Here is a 13,611-nt window from a genome sequence, read left to right on the forward strand (position 1 = left end):
ACGGTTTGCAGTATGCAACACATGCGGTTCCAAAATGACTGATGGAGAGGCAACAACTTCCAACTTCGTCCGGCATTTGAAGTTGCACAAAGAACGGTAAGTTTTGAATGTAAGATAACGTTTATTGGCTAAGTAACGTGACTTTTATTTCAGTGAGGCTGTAAACTCACTGCTAACGTTATAACGTTATTGCAAACACGGGAATCTGTTGCAGTTCACTACCTTATTCATACTTTTTGTTCAGTGATTTTTTTTAAGCAGGGTTACGTTAGTCAATATATCACACGTAACGTTAGACGGCGGTCAGCAGCACCGCGTATTTTAGCCACCTAAAAAAAAGACAAAAATAGTAAAATAAAGGTCAGTTAAAATGTATACTATATTATGAATATGTGTACCGTTTTAGCTAGCTTTCTGACATACTGTTGGTTGTTTACCTCAGTGGTCCCCAACCACCGGGCCGCACAAGAAATAATTTTTTTTCCCCCTCTTTTTTTAATTAAATCAACATAAAAAACACAAGATACACTTACAAGTAGTGCACCAACCCAAAACAACTCTCTCTCCCCTTTTGTTCTGGGCATTGAACATGAAGACTCTTCCTTCACTGTTCCGAGTGGCCATGAGAGTCTTGGCAGTGCCTGCCTCCAGTGCTCCAGTGGAGCGAGTTTTCAGCCATGGTGGCATCATACTACGCCCCCATCGTGCACAAATGACTGACAGACTCTTGGCTAATTTGGTCTTTTGCAAATGCAATGCAGCATAGGGCCCTGACATATAAAAAGTACAACTTTTTTGTTATGTTCACGTATATGTCATGTTTTTTCAATGTTAACACTTTTGTACAAATAAGTACATTTGCACTTTATTTTTCAATGTGTTTGTTCTGTAAAGGAATGAGTTAATGTTTAAAATGACTGGTTAATAGTGCTTTTATAAAGTGCAATGTCAGCACAATTTTCTTTCCTGCAATTTAAAATGCACTTGTTTTAATAAATAAATACAGCGTTTGAAAAGCATACACAATCTGTGTTAATATATTAGTCTGTGGTTAAAAGGACTTGAAAGGACTCGAAACTCAAAATGCAGGACTTAGGACTTGACTTGAGACTTTCCGGTCTTGACTTTGGACTTGACTCGGGGCTTGCCTGTCTTGACTCGGGACTTGACTCGGACTTGAGGGCAAAGACTTGAGACTTACTTGTGACTTGCAAAACAATGACTTGGTCCCACCTCTGACTATAATAGACAAAAGTTTTTACATCACAAATGAATGGCAGTGTTATTTGAACATTTGCAATTACACAGACCATGTGTACCTAATGTAGTGACCTGCACTGGAATAATTACGCCCCCGCGACCTCATAAGGGACAAGCGGTAGAAAATTGGATGGATGTGTGAGCGCCACCTACTGACCTGAATGAAGCTCTGCAGCCTGCCAGCCACCATTAGCGAGTCCTCGCAGCCCTGCAGGGTCCTCTTAAGCTCCTCCCACTCCACGCTGATGCCATCAAAGGGAAGTAGAACCTCCGCGGCCCGACCCGGGTGGGCTGTGGCCAGATGCTCCGCCTCCTCCTATACATCGGCAAACAGCAAGCGCTTACTACGGAGATGGTACGTTTTCCGCACCTTCCCCGCCCCCATGCCCCACCTGCAGGTGCATCAGCTTGGGCTCCAGGACGGACAGCGCCCCCTCCATGGTGGAGAGGCGCCTCTGCAGAGCCAGGACCCCGCCCAGGTCGCTGCCCGCGTACTGAGTGGCGTCGATGGCCTTCCGCTTCTCCTGGATCTGGGACTTGATCTCGACGCACTCCAGCAGGTAGTTCTGCAGACGCAACATGGAGTCCAGCTGGTCCTTCTTCTGCTCCACCAGACCCACGATGCTGTTCCACCTGGCGGGGAGCGGACGCCAGTCGGATTACGAGACATGAATGGTGGTCACGTGGCCACCGCCACCACAGATGGTCGCGCTGCGGGGGTCGTAAGGCTCACGGATTTATGTTGTTAGTGAAAATGACTAAGGCGAATCGGAGAGCCAATCAGACGGCGCCACTTTCAAAACGGGCGGGGGATGTTTGATTGAAACATGACACACCCACAAAGAAGATGTTCTTCAATTTGACACCCATTTTACGATGCGTGAACTCAGACCCGTGATGGACATAATGTCCCAAGTCACCCGGGATAGGCTCCAGCCCCCTCATGACCATGAACAGAAAATAAATCCCCCATTTTCTAAATCGGGGGCCGGGGGCCATTTGCGACACGCACAAGTTTTGTTTATTGTTGAAATAAAAGCAAAAAAAACAAGTAACAATGCAAGAAAAAAAAAGAAAAAGAAAAAAGACAAAGTAGTGAGAAAAAGCTTGAATTTTGATAATAATAACTGTCACGACTTGGTCCTTGGTGTTTGCTTTTCCGGAAGGCAACGGAAAGTTGGCTCGGGCGAGACGGGAACGTGAGTACATATTTTATTTAATATATCAAAAAAAGAACAAACGAAAAGCGCGCACAATGGCGGAGGTACAAAACTTGGCTAATGAAAACCAAACTTGCACATAGGCAGAAACTGTGAACAATGAAACAAAAACACTAACTGTGGCATTATGTTACGGCTCAGGCTCCTGCCAACGCCGCTCATCCGTCTGTGCGCACCTCGGGACACGCCCACGGGTGCGCACATCCAGGGACGCGCCGCGCGCGTCCCCGCCCTGCAGCAGCCACCAGCTGCAATCACTCGCTGGCAATCTTCACACCTGGAACTGATGAGGGCGAGCTGGTTAAAAGACCAGTGGACCCTAGGATCGGCGCGGGAACTTAGCTTTCTCATGGTGTACCGTAAGCAACAAGCTTTATGCTATATTCGTGTTTCCTCTCCGTGCCTTGATTTGTCCCTTGTCTTCTCCCGTGTCCCCGCAGTACCCTCCGTCGCCTGGAAAGTGAGCTGTGCGTCTCATTTTCCCCTGGATCTCCCTCTGGACTCTGACTGCTTCCTTCGTTCCTCGACCTCTTGCTCGCCCCTGGATTCCGACGCCTCTCTCTCGCCCCGGATAACCTGCCTGCCCCATGGACTTCCTCGTATCTCGTTCAACACGTTGGTAACACTCACTTCAGTTAACTACACACATAGTCTTACACCACACACTCTTGTATTCTAGTTCACACTCCATTTCCTTAGTTTAGTAGTATTGTTTATTATTATTTGTATATATATATATATATATATATATATGTTGACTATATATATATATATATATATATATATATATATATATATATATATATATATATATATAATAAATAATTGTATATACTGCCCCCTGGTGTCTGTTTGCCGTCACCTCCCCTTTAGTCCAACCATAACAGTAAGTTCCCGCCAAAATTATTAAGGACCTGACGGCACAGTTCCTTAGCCCCGCCCCAGTGACTTTAGTTTCGCCCCTGTGAATTTTTTTATAGTACTGGTGGCTGTACTGATGGGGTGGCGCAGCTGCACCAAGACAGGCTACTCCCTGCCAGACTTATTCCACCCCTCAGTACAGCCACCAGTACTATGTCACTTTCCAGGCGACGGAGGGTACTGCGGGGACACGGGAGAAGACAAGGGACAAATCAAGGCACGGAGAGGAAACACGAATATAGCATAAAGCTTGTTGCTTACGGTACACCATGAGAAAGCTAAGTTCCCGTGCCGATCCTAGGGTCCACTGGTCTTTTAACCAGCTCGCCCTCATCAGTTCCAGGTGTGAAGATTGCCAGCGAGTGATTGCAGCTGGTGGCTGCTGCAAGGCCGGGACGCGCGCGGCGCGTCCCTGGATGTGCGCACCCGTGGGCGTGTCCCGAGGTGCGCACAGACGGATGAGCGGCGTTGGCAGGAGCCTGAGCCGTAACACATTAATAAACAAAAACTTACTTGACTATGAAGTGCGCAGAGGTAAACAGAGTGTGACAGGGGTATGAATCCGGATGTCGCCGGCAAGACAAACTGAAAACAATGAACTTAAATACTACAGACGTGATTAGTGAAAACAGGTGCGTGACTCAAAACGTGAAACAGGCGCGTGACGTGACAGGTGAAAACTAATGGTTGCTATGGTGACAAACAAACAAAAGTGCACAAAAAGTCCAAAAACAAAACAAAACATGATCACACAGACATGACAATAACTAGGGTGTCCCGATATGACATTGGTATCGGCTATCTGTCCGATACAAGCAAGGAACTTAGTGCAAGCTTGACATACATAATTAATAGGGGTGTCAGAAAATTTTGATTTTTTAATGAATCGTGATTCTTATTTGTAACAATTCAAAAAAATCAAACACCAATTTAAAAAAAATACAGTTTTATTTATTTATTTATTTTTTAACGTGTCCTGTCCAGCCACTCATGCAAATCATATTGATGTGGATGATCCTATTTGAAGTACAGATTTACTTTAGAAAAGACAAGTGTTGGATACTGTCATGTCTGTATTATCATGTTTTGTTTTAAGTCATGTTTTGTTTAGTTTCTGTCTTTTCACTCCCTTGTCTGGTCACCATAGCAACCATTAGTTTTCACCTGTCACGTCACGCACCTGTTTCACGTTTTGAGTCACGCACCTGCTTTCACTAATCATGTCCATAGTATTTAAGTTCATTCATTTTCTGTTGTTCGGCCTGACGACCTCACACACCACATTTCGCACCACATTTATGCTCTGTCCATTCCTCTATGATCCTGCTTCATGTCCCTTGTCACAGTAAGTTTTGGTTCCATGTTTATAGTCTTTTTTGTTTTTCATAGTTTATTCTCCGCCACTGTGCGCGCTTTGGTTTGATCCTTTTTTGTAGTTCTAGTGTTTCAATAAAAAAATGTACCTTCATTCCCGTCTCGCCCGTGCCAACTTTCCGTTGCATCCCGGAAAAGCAAACTCCCAAGATCAAGTCCTGACAGATACTTCTCTTGTTGCCTTATTTGTATTTGACTTTATTAAATGTTTGGGTAGTATTTTATTAACAAAAACAGTTTTCTTTTAAGACTGTTTTTATGGAGGAATGTACTTAATCAGAGAACTGGCACACAATGTTATTAAAAAAGTACTGATTTTAAATCGAGAATCGGTCGTTTTGTTCCTAGTCCCTGTTTGCTGGATTCCTGTTCTAGTGATGGGTTGATGAGGCGTCATGAAGCGTTTCGACACATTGCAAAACTGTATTGATACTGTGTCGATACTGTGTCACTAAATACTGACATCTGCTGGACATTAAAAATCCCTACAGGCAACCTATGGACCGACTCAACTGACACTGATTTGATGCCCTAGTACAGGGGTCACCAACCTTTTTGAAACCAAAAACTACTTCTTGGGTACTGATTAATGCGAAGGGCTACCAGTTTGATACACACGTAAATAAATAAATATATTGTCATTTGTAAGTTACACGTAAGTGTGATTTAAACAAGAATAGCTAAATAAATACATTTATATATATATAAAAAATGGGTATTTCTGTCTGTCATTCCGTCGTACATTTTTTTTTCCTTTTACGGAAGGTTTTTTGTAGAGAATAAATGATGAAAAAAACACTTAATTGAACGGTTTAAAAGAGGAGAAAACACGAAAAATTTTAAAATAAAATTTTGAAACATAGTTCATCTTCAATTTCGACTCTTTAAAATTCAAAATTCAACCGACAAAAAGAAGAGAAAAACTAGCTAATTTGAATCTTTTTGAAAAAATTAAAAAAAAAAATTTATGCAACATCATTAGTAATTTTTCCTGATTAAGATACATTTTAGAATTTTGATGACATGTTTTAAATTGGTTAAAATCCAATCTGCACTTTGTTAGAATATTTAACAAATTGGACCAAGCTATATTTCTAACAAAGACAAATCAGTATTTTCTTCTAGATTTTCCAGAACAAAATTTTTAAAAGAAATTCAAAATACTTTGAAATAAGATTTAAATTTGATTCTACAGATTTTCTAGATTTGCCAGAATAATTTTTTTGAATTTTAATCATAGTAAGTTTGAAGAAATATTTCACAAATATTCTTCGTCGAAAAACCAGAAGCTAAAATATTTATTATTCTTTACAATAATAAAAAAATAAAATTACTTGAACATTGATTTAAATTGTCAGGAAAGAAGAGGAAGACATTTAAAAGGTAAAAAGGTATATTTGTTTAAAAATCCTAAAATCATTTTTAAGGTTGTATTTTTTCTCTAAAATTGTATTTCTAAAAGTAATATGAAGCAAAGTAAAAAAATAAATGAATTTATTTAAACAAGTGAAGACCCATCCATCCATCCATTTTCTACCGCTTATTCCAAGTGAAGACCAAGTCTTTAAAATATTTTCTTGGATTTTCAAATTCTATTTGAGTTTTGTCTCTTTTAGAATTAAAAATGTCGAGCAAAGCGAGACCAGCTTGCTAGTAAATAAATAAAATTTAAAAAATAGAGGCAGCTCACTGGTAAGTGCTGCTCTTTGAGCTATTTTTAGAACAGGCCAGCGGGCGACTGATCTGGTCCTTACGGGCTACCTGGTGACCGCGGGCACCGCGTTGGTGACCCCTGCCCTAGTATATACAATAATATAAACCAAGTCATTGTATTTCATTTAGGGTTATTTCATATCTTCATTTAAATAAAAATATATTTTTATCTTTTTTAGATACAGTCAATAAATAATGTGAACATGTATCATAACATGGAAATCTAAGAGAACGTGTTGTGGATGATTGTGGACTGGGAATTTTTTTAATTTTATTTTTTTACACATTTTTATAAAAAAACCAAAAAGTTTTTCCGACGTATTACATTTTAGACGATTTCTCTTCTTAGTTATTATTTCTCCGGCTGTAGAAAAGAGCCGCTCACAGGGCACAGAGGAGGCGTCAGTGCGACACAGTTGGCGTATCGGTCACGTGACCAAAACAGCTCATGATGGGTCACGTGACTTTCTAAAAGCGGTACGCGCACCGACACAGGGTTTCGCTCTATGAGCTCGACGCATGCGCCGATGCATCGGTGTTGCCGGACCCATCACTACCCTGTTCCCTGTTTCCAGTTTGGCCTCCTAGTTCCTGGTTTGTGTTTTTTGTCTTTATTTCGTGGACGTTAAATGATGTTTTCCCGCTCAATGCCTGCCGCCATCTCTGCATCTTGGGGTTCATCAACAACTCAGTGTGACATGATGTCGTATCTGATTAATATTGGTATCGGCCAACACAAAAGCTCCAATATCGGTGTCGTATAAGAATAATATTACAATAATAATAATACAAAGATGATACAAAGTTCTATCTTTAAATATGTATCTTTTTCTGGGGGGCATTTTGTAGAAAAATTTAAAAAATATCAAAATACAGGTAAAAGCCAGTAAATTAGAATATTTTGAAAAACTTGATTTATTTCAGTAATTGCATTCAAAAGGTGTAACTTGTACATTATATTTATTCATTGCACACAGACTGATGCATTCAAATGTTTATTTCATTTAATTTTGATGATTTGAAGTGGCAACAAATGAAAATCCAAAATTCCGTGTGTCACAAAATTAGAATATTACTTAAGGCTAATACAAAAAAGGGATTTTTAGAAATGTTGGCCAACTGAAAAGTATGAAAATGAAAAATATGAGCATGTACAATACTCAATACTTGGTTGGAGCTCCTTTTGCCTCAATTACTGCGTTAATGCGGCGTGGCATGGAGTCGATGAGTTTCTGGCACTGCTCAGGTGTTATGAGAGCCCAGGTTGCTCTGATAGTGGCCTTCAACTCTTCTGCGTTTTTGGGTCTGGCATTCTGCATCTTCCTTTTCACAATACCCCACAAATTTTCTATGGGGCTAAGGTCAGGGGAGTTGGCGGGCCAATTTAGAACAGAAATACCATGGTCCGTAAACCAGGCACGGGTAGATTTTGCGCTGTGTGCAGGCGCCAAGTCCTGTTGGAACTTGAAATCTCCATCTCCATAGAGCAGGTCAGCAGCAGGAAGCATGAAGTGCTCTAAAACTTGCTGGTAGACGGCTGCGTTGACCCTGGATCTCAGGAAACAGAGTGGACCGACACCAGCAGATGACATGGCACCCCAAACCATCACTGATGGTGGAAACTTTACACTAGACTTCAGGCAACGTGGATCCTGTGCCTCTCCTGTCTTCCTCCAGACTCTGGGACCTCGATTTCCAAAGGAAATGCAACATTTGCATGGTTGGGTGATGGTTTGGGGTGCCATGTCATCTGCTGGTGTCGGTCCACTCTGTTTCCTGAGATCCAGGGTCAACGCAGCCGTCTACCAGCAAGTTTTAGAGCACTTCATGCTTCCTGCTGCTGACCTGTTCTATGGAGATGGAGATTTCAAGTTCCAACAGGACTTGGCGCCTGCACACAGCGCAAAATCTACCCGTGCCTGGTTTACGGACCATGGTATTTCTGTTCTAAATTGGCCCGCCAACTCCCCTGACCTTAGCCCCATAGAAAATCTGTGGGGTATTGTGAAAAGGAAGATGCAGAATGCCAGACCCAAAAACGCAGAAGAGTTGAAGGCCACTATCAGAGCAACCTGGGCTCTCATAACACCTGAGCAGTGCCAGAAACTCATCGACTCCATGCCACGCCGCATTAACGCAGTAATTGAGGCAAAAGGAGCTCCAACCAAGTATTGAGTATTGTACATGCTCATATTTTTCATTTTCATACTTTTCAGTTGGCCAACATTTCTAAAAATCCCTTTTTTGTATTAGCCTTAAGTAATATTCTAATTTTGTGACACACGGAATTTTGGATTTTCATTTGTTGCCACTTCAAATCATCAAAATTAAATGAAATAAACATTTGAATGCATCAGTCTGTGTGCAATGAATAAATATAATGTACAAGTTACACCTTTTGAATGCAATTACTGAAATAAATCAAGTTTTTCAAAATATTCTAATTTACTGGCTTTTACCTGTAGCTCTGACTTTTCAGTATGCATCCCTTGGTGGAAACATTTTGGACACCCGTGCTCTAAATGCAGCATGTTTGAACCTGCATGTGCTGAACGGTCCTCATGGCATCACACGTGTCTCAGTACCTGGAGTTGAGGTGGTCCTGACACCCTCGGACCTCCGTAGAGGACGGATGACCACCATCCAGAAGCTGCTGGACTATCTGGTTCACGTCCAGGATCCGTCCCATCAGGCTGTTCATCTCCTGGTCCAGGGACTCAAATCTGCACCAAGAAGACAAAAAATAAATAAAAAAGGTATGGCTCACGTGTTTTATGATTCAGTTTTTCAAGGAAAAATATTTTCCCCACGTTTGCCTGGGTTTTCACATGCCAAACATGTTCATAGAAGGCACAAAGAACGATGAACAACTAAGTGTCTTCTTATTTAGTATTGCAGCAGCATCCATCCAGCACTGTGCTCTTGGGTTGTCACGAGACAAGATTCCCATAATTAACAATCTACACGATTTTCCATATTTAAAAATAAAAAAAACTACATCCATGTACGTTTAATCTTACAACTTTATTAAAAACTGTTTCAAAGCGTGAAGTATTAAAATAACCGTGCTTTAACGTCTTTTTGCACAACATTTAAATATCAGTATCAGCTGCCACCAGGTACATTACATATACATTAAAAAAAGAACTCCTGAGGCAGCGGACAGGTACCGACAGGCCAAGCGGTCTGCGACTTCAGCGGTCGCAGAGGCAAAAACTCGGACATGGGAGGAGTTCGGGGAAGCCATGGAAAACGACTTCCGGACGGCTTCGAAGCAATTCTGGACCACCATCCGCCGCCTCAGGAAGGGGAAGCAGTGCAGTGTCAACACCGTGTATGGTGGGGATGGTGTTCTGCTGACCTCGACTGCGGATGTGGTGGATCGGTGGAGAGAATACTTCGAAGACCTCCTCAATCCTACCAGCACGTCTTCCTATGAGGAAGCAGGGCCTGTGGAATCTGAGGTGGGCTCTCCTATTTCTGGGGCTGAGGTTGCCGAGGTAGTTAAAAAGCTCCTCGGTGGCAAGGCCCCGGGGGTGGATGAGATCCGCCCGGAGTTCCTTAAGGCTCTGGATGTTGTGGGGCTGTCTTGGTTGACAAGACTCTGCAGCATCGCGTGGACATCGAGGGCGGTACCTCTGGATTGGCAGACCGGGGTGGTGGTTCCTCTCTTTAAGAAGGGGAACCGGAGGGTGTGTTCCAACTATCGTGGGATCACACTCCTCAGCCTTCCCGGTAAGGTCTATTCAGGTGTACTGGAGAAGAGGCTACGCCGGATAGTCGAACCTCGGATTCAGGAGGAACAGTGTGGTTTTCGTCCTGGTCGTGGAACTGTGGACCAGCTCTATACTCTCGGCAGGGTCCTTGAGGGTGCATGGGAGTTTGCCCAACCAGTCTACATGTGCTTTGTGGACTTGGAGAAGGCATTCGACCGTGTACCCCGGGAAGTCCTGTGGGGAGTGCTCAGAGAGTATGGGGTAACGGACTGTCTTATTGTGGCAGTTTGCTCCCTGTATGATCAGTGCCAGAGCTTGGTCCGCATTGCCGGCAGTAAGTCGGACACGTTTCCAGTGAGGGTTGGACTCCGCCAAGGCTGCCCTTTGTCACCGATTCTGTTCATAACCTTTATGGACAGAATTTCTAGGCGCAGTCAGGGCGTTGAGGGTATCTGGTTTGGTGGCTGCAGGATTAGGTCTCTGCTATTTGCAGATGATGTGGTCCTGATGGCTTCATCTGGCCAGGATCTTCAGCTCTCGCTGGATCGGTTCGCAGCCGAGTGTGAAGCGACTGGGATGAGAATCAGCACCTCCAAGTCCGAGTCCATGGTTCTCTCCCGGAAAAGGGTGGAGTGCCATCTCCGGGTTGGGGAGGAGATCTTGCCCCAAGTGGAGGAGTTCAAGTACCTCGGAGTCTTGTTCACGAGTGGGGGAAGAGAGGATCGTGAGATCGACAGGCGGATCGGTACGGCGTCTTCAGTAATGCGGACGCTGTATCGATCCGTTGTAGTGAAGAAGGAGCTGAGCCGGAAGGCAAAGCTCTCGATTTACCGGTCGATCTACGTTCCCATCCTCACCTATGGTCATGAGCTTTGGGTCATGACCGAAAGGACAAGATCACGGGTACAAGCGGCCGAAATGAGTTTCCTCCGCCGAGTGGCGGGGCTCTCCCTTAGAGATAGGGTGAGAAGCTCTGTCATCCGGGAGGAGCTCAAAGTAAAGCCGCTGCTCCTCCACATGGAGAGGAGCCAGATGAGGTGGTTCGGGCATCTGGTCAGGATGCCACCCGAACGCCTCCCTAGGAAGGTGTTTCGGGCACGTCCGACCGGTAGGAGGCCACGGGGAAGACCCAGGACACGCTGGGAAGACTATCTCTCCCGGCTGGCCTGGGAACGCCTCGGGATCCCCCGGGAGGAGCTGGACGAAGTGGCTGGGGAGAGGGAAGTCTGGGCTTCCCTGCTTAGGCTGCTGCCCCCGCGACCCGACCTCAGATAAGCGGAAGAAGATGGATGGATGGATGGATAAAAAAAGAACAGTAACTTCCCAGTACATCAACACAAACAATAATGTGCTTATGATTCTTGTAATAAATAACAATAGTCAAGTATTTTACATTAGCAAAAACAGCAATGGCTTTGAGTTTTAAAGTACATAAAACAAACAATATGATGGTAATAAATAAGCTGATAAAAAGGCTAAAACATATAATTAAAGACACATTTTTGTGTTTGTATTCAATATTAGTATCAACATTTCAGCCTTTTTTCATTACGTTACGTCCAGTGACGTGCAGTCACTAGAGGCATGTGAGGCGGGGCCTCACCTGCCATCATGGAAAGAAAAAAAATGTAAAAAGAAAAAAAATTAATTCAATTGTTATATGTATCCAGTGATTATACTATAAAGTTATTTTCCATTTAACTTCACCAGTTTTAGATTATTTTTATTCAAAATCGCTGAATTTTCACATTTGCCGTTCAAATACTGAGAAGAGACGGTGCGGTGAACAGCAGCCAGTTGAGGCACGTCACTCAGTGCCTCAACATGGATTCCGGACTCGGCTAACTGCTGGCCTGCTGTGCAGTGAGACTGTATTGCTATATGAACTATATTATACATTTCCATAGTTTAGTTAGCTGAGGTATATAATGTACAGTGTATTTTGTCAACAACTGTATGTGTGTAAAGTATTTCTTGTGCTGAGCGATCATAAAACGGCTGCAAAAGACGCACTGGCTGAGACTCCAGTAATCCCACCTCCTGCACCCCCGCCGTGGAATTGTTGTATCAACTAAAGCCCACACTTTAACTTTCCACGTGCAAGATTGAATCTATTTAAAAAAGTTATTTCATAAGAAGCCAAAAAGTGCAAAAACAATAATGTTGGTGTTGGAGGAGTTGTGAATGACTGCAGGGCCACAACATTAGGTACACCTGCAGTCTGCAGGTGTACCTAATTCACAACTCCTCCAACACTGGTTATGTCTTTTCTGCTCTTTTTGTTGTTGTTGTAATTTGACTTCAACAGTGTGCCACAGGTCCATAAAAAAAAGAACAGCGTTTTGTAAATGGCTCCCGGGCCACATTTTCAGCACCAAATAACAGAAGAGTGTCTCAAAGCTGTCTTCTTAGCACTTTTGGAAGTGATAAATGTTGAGGAGCAACTTTTCTTCACGCTGTGGTAATACCCACTCCCCGGGCTTGTGGTGGCGGATCTTACTCTCGCGGCAAAGAGTTTGCCTTTCATGACCGCTTGTATTTGATTAGTGTCCATAGTGTGGCCCAGAGTTTATTTTTTAGTGGCCCGCAGCACATTCTAAAAATACTATTACAAAAAAACATAGAAAAGTGGAAATTAAGACCAATTATAAAAAGTTGCAATGTTGACTCTAATAACACAAAACTGCCATGCAGGCTGTTTTTTTTTTGCTCATAAAATAATAATTAATCAAAATCACGGTTGTTATGAAATTTTTTTTTGTCATAAAAAAAGGGTTTTCTACGACAAAAAGGCATAAAACAAACAAACAAATAATTTAAGCGTTAAATGTAAAAAATAAATAAATAAAATAAAGTATGACTTATTTTTTAACACTTCCATGAGTGATCCCTGAGAATTTTAGTGGGATCTTTTTTTCATTGCTGAAAAAATAATAATGAATCAAAATCAATGTTGTTATGAATTATTGACCTATTTAAGGGTCCAATTACTTCACATCAAATATTCCACCATAAAAATAGTGGTTTCTTTAACAAAAAGGACACAACACATTGACATCTTGTTTTAACTTTATATCGGTAGATTTGAAGTTTATCTAAAGATTTAAGCATTGAAATAAAAAATATTATAAGACTTATTTTTCTGGGTGCTTGGGACCAAACTTGAGGGCAGCCTTTTTTGGGGGGAATTTTGCCTATCGTTCACAATCATTATGAAAGACATGAGGGCGGATGTATTTTTTTTAATGGACTCTAAATATTAACTGAATGTGATCAAAAGTCGTCTTACAATGGAACCTATTGGAGCCGCTCTATTCTGCCTATAAAGCCCTTAAAAACATCCAAACACCTCCATTAAGGTCATACTTGCCAAACTTGAGACCTCCGATTTCGGGAGGTGGGGGTGG

The 13,611-nt window shown here is 42.5% G+C and overlaps 1 protein-coding gene across 2 annotated transcripts in view; it reads right to left on the reverse strand.

Annotated features, from left to right (window-relative positions):
• sptbn4b (spectrin, beta, non-erythrocytic 4b) overlaps window positions 1-13,611 on the reverse strand; it is a 190,293-nt gene that overhangs the window by 99,859 nt on the left and 76,823 nt on the right. For both annotated transcript variants that reach the window (XM_072914973.1, XM_061972189.1), the window contains exons 17-19: window positions 9,074-9,211; window positions 1,653-1,893; window positions 1,418-1,576 (exon numbers count right to left, since the gene is read on the reverse strand). In XM_072914973.1, the coding sequence (XP_072771074.1) occupies window positions 1,418-1,576; window positions 1,653-1,893; window positions 9,074-9,211 (538 nt within the window). The remainder of the gene's footprint in view (window positions 1-1,417; window positions 1,577-1,652; window positions 1,894-9,073; window positions 9,212-13,611) is intronic.

Source organism: Nerophis lumbriciformis, linkage group LG17 (assembly GCF_033978685.3).
Source record: "Nerophis lumbriciformis linkage group LG17, RoL_Nlum_v2.1, whole genome shotgun sequence".
Classification (NCBI taxonomy): Eukaryota; Metazoa; Chordata; class Actinopteri; order Syngnathiformes; family Syngnathidae; genus Nerophis; species Nerophis lumbriciformis.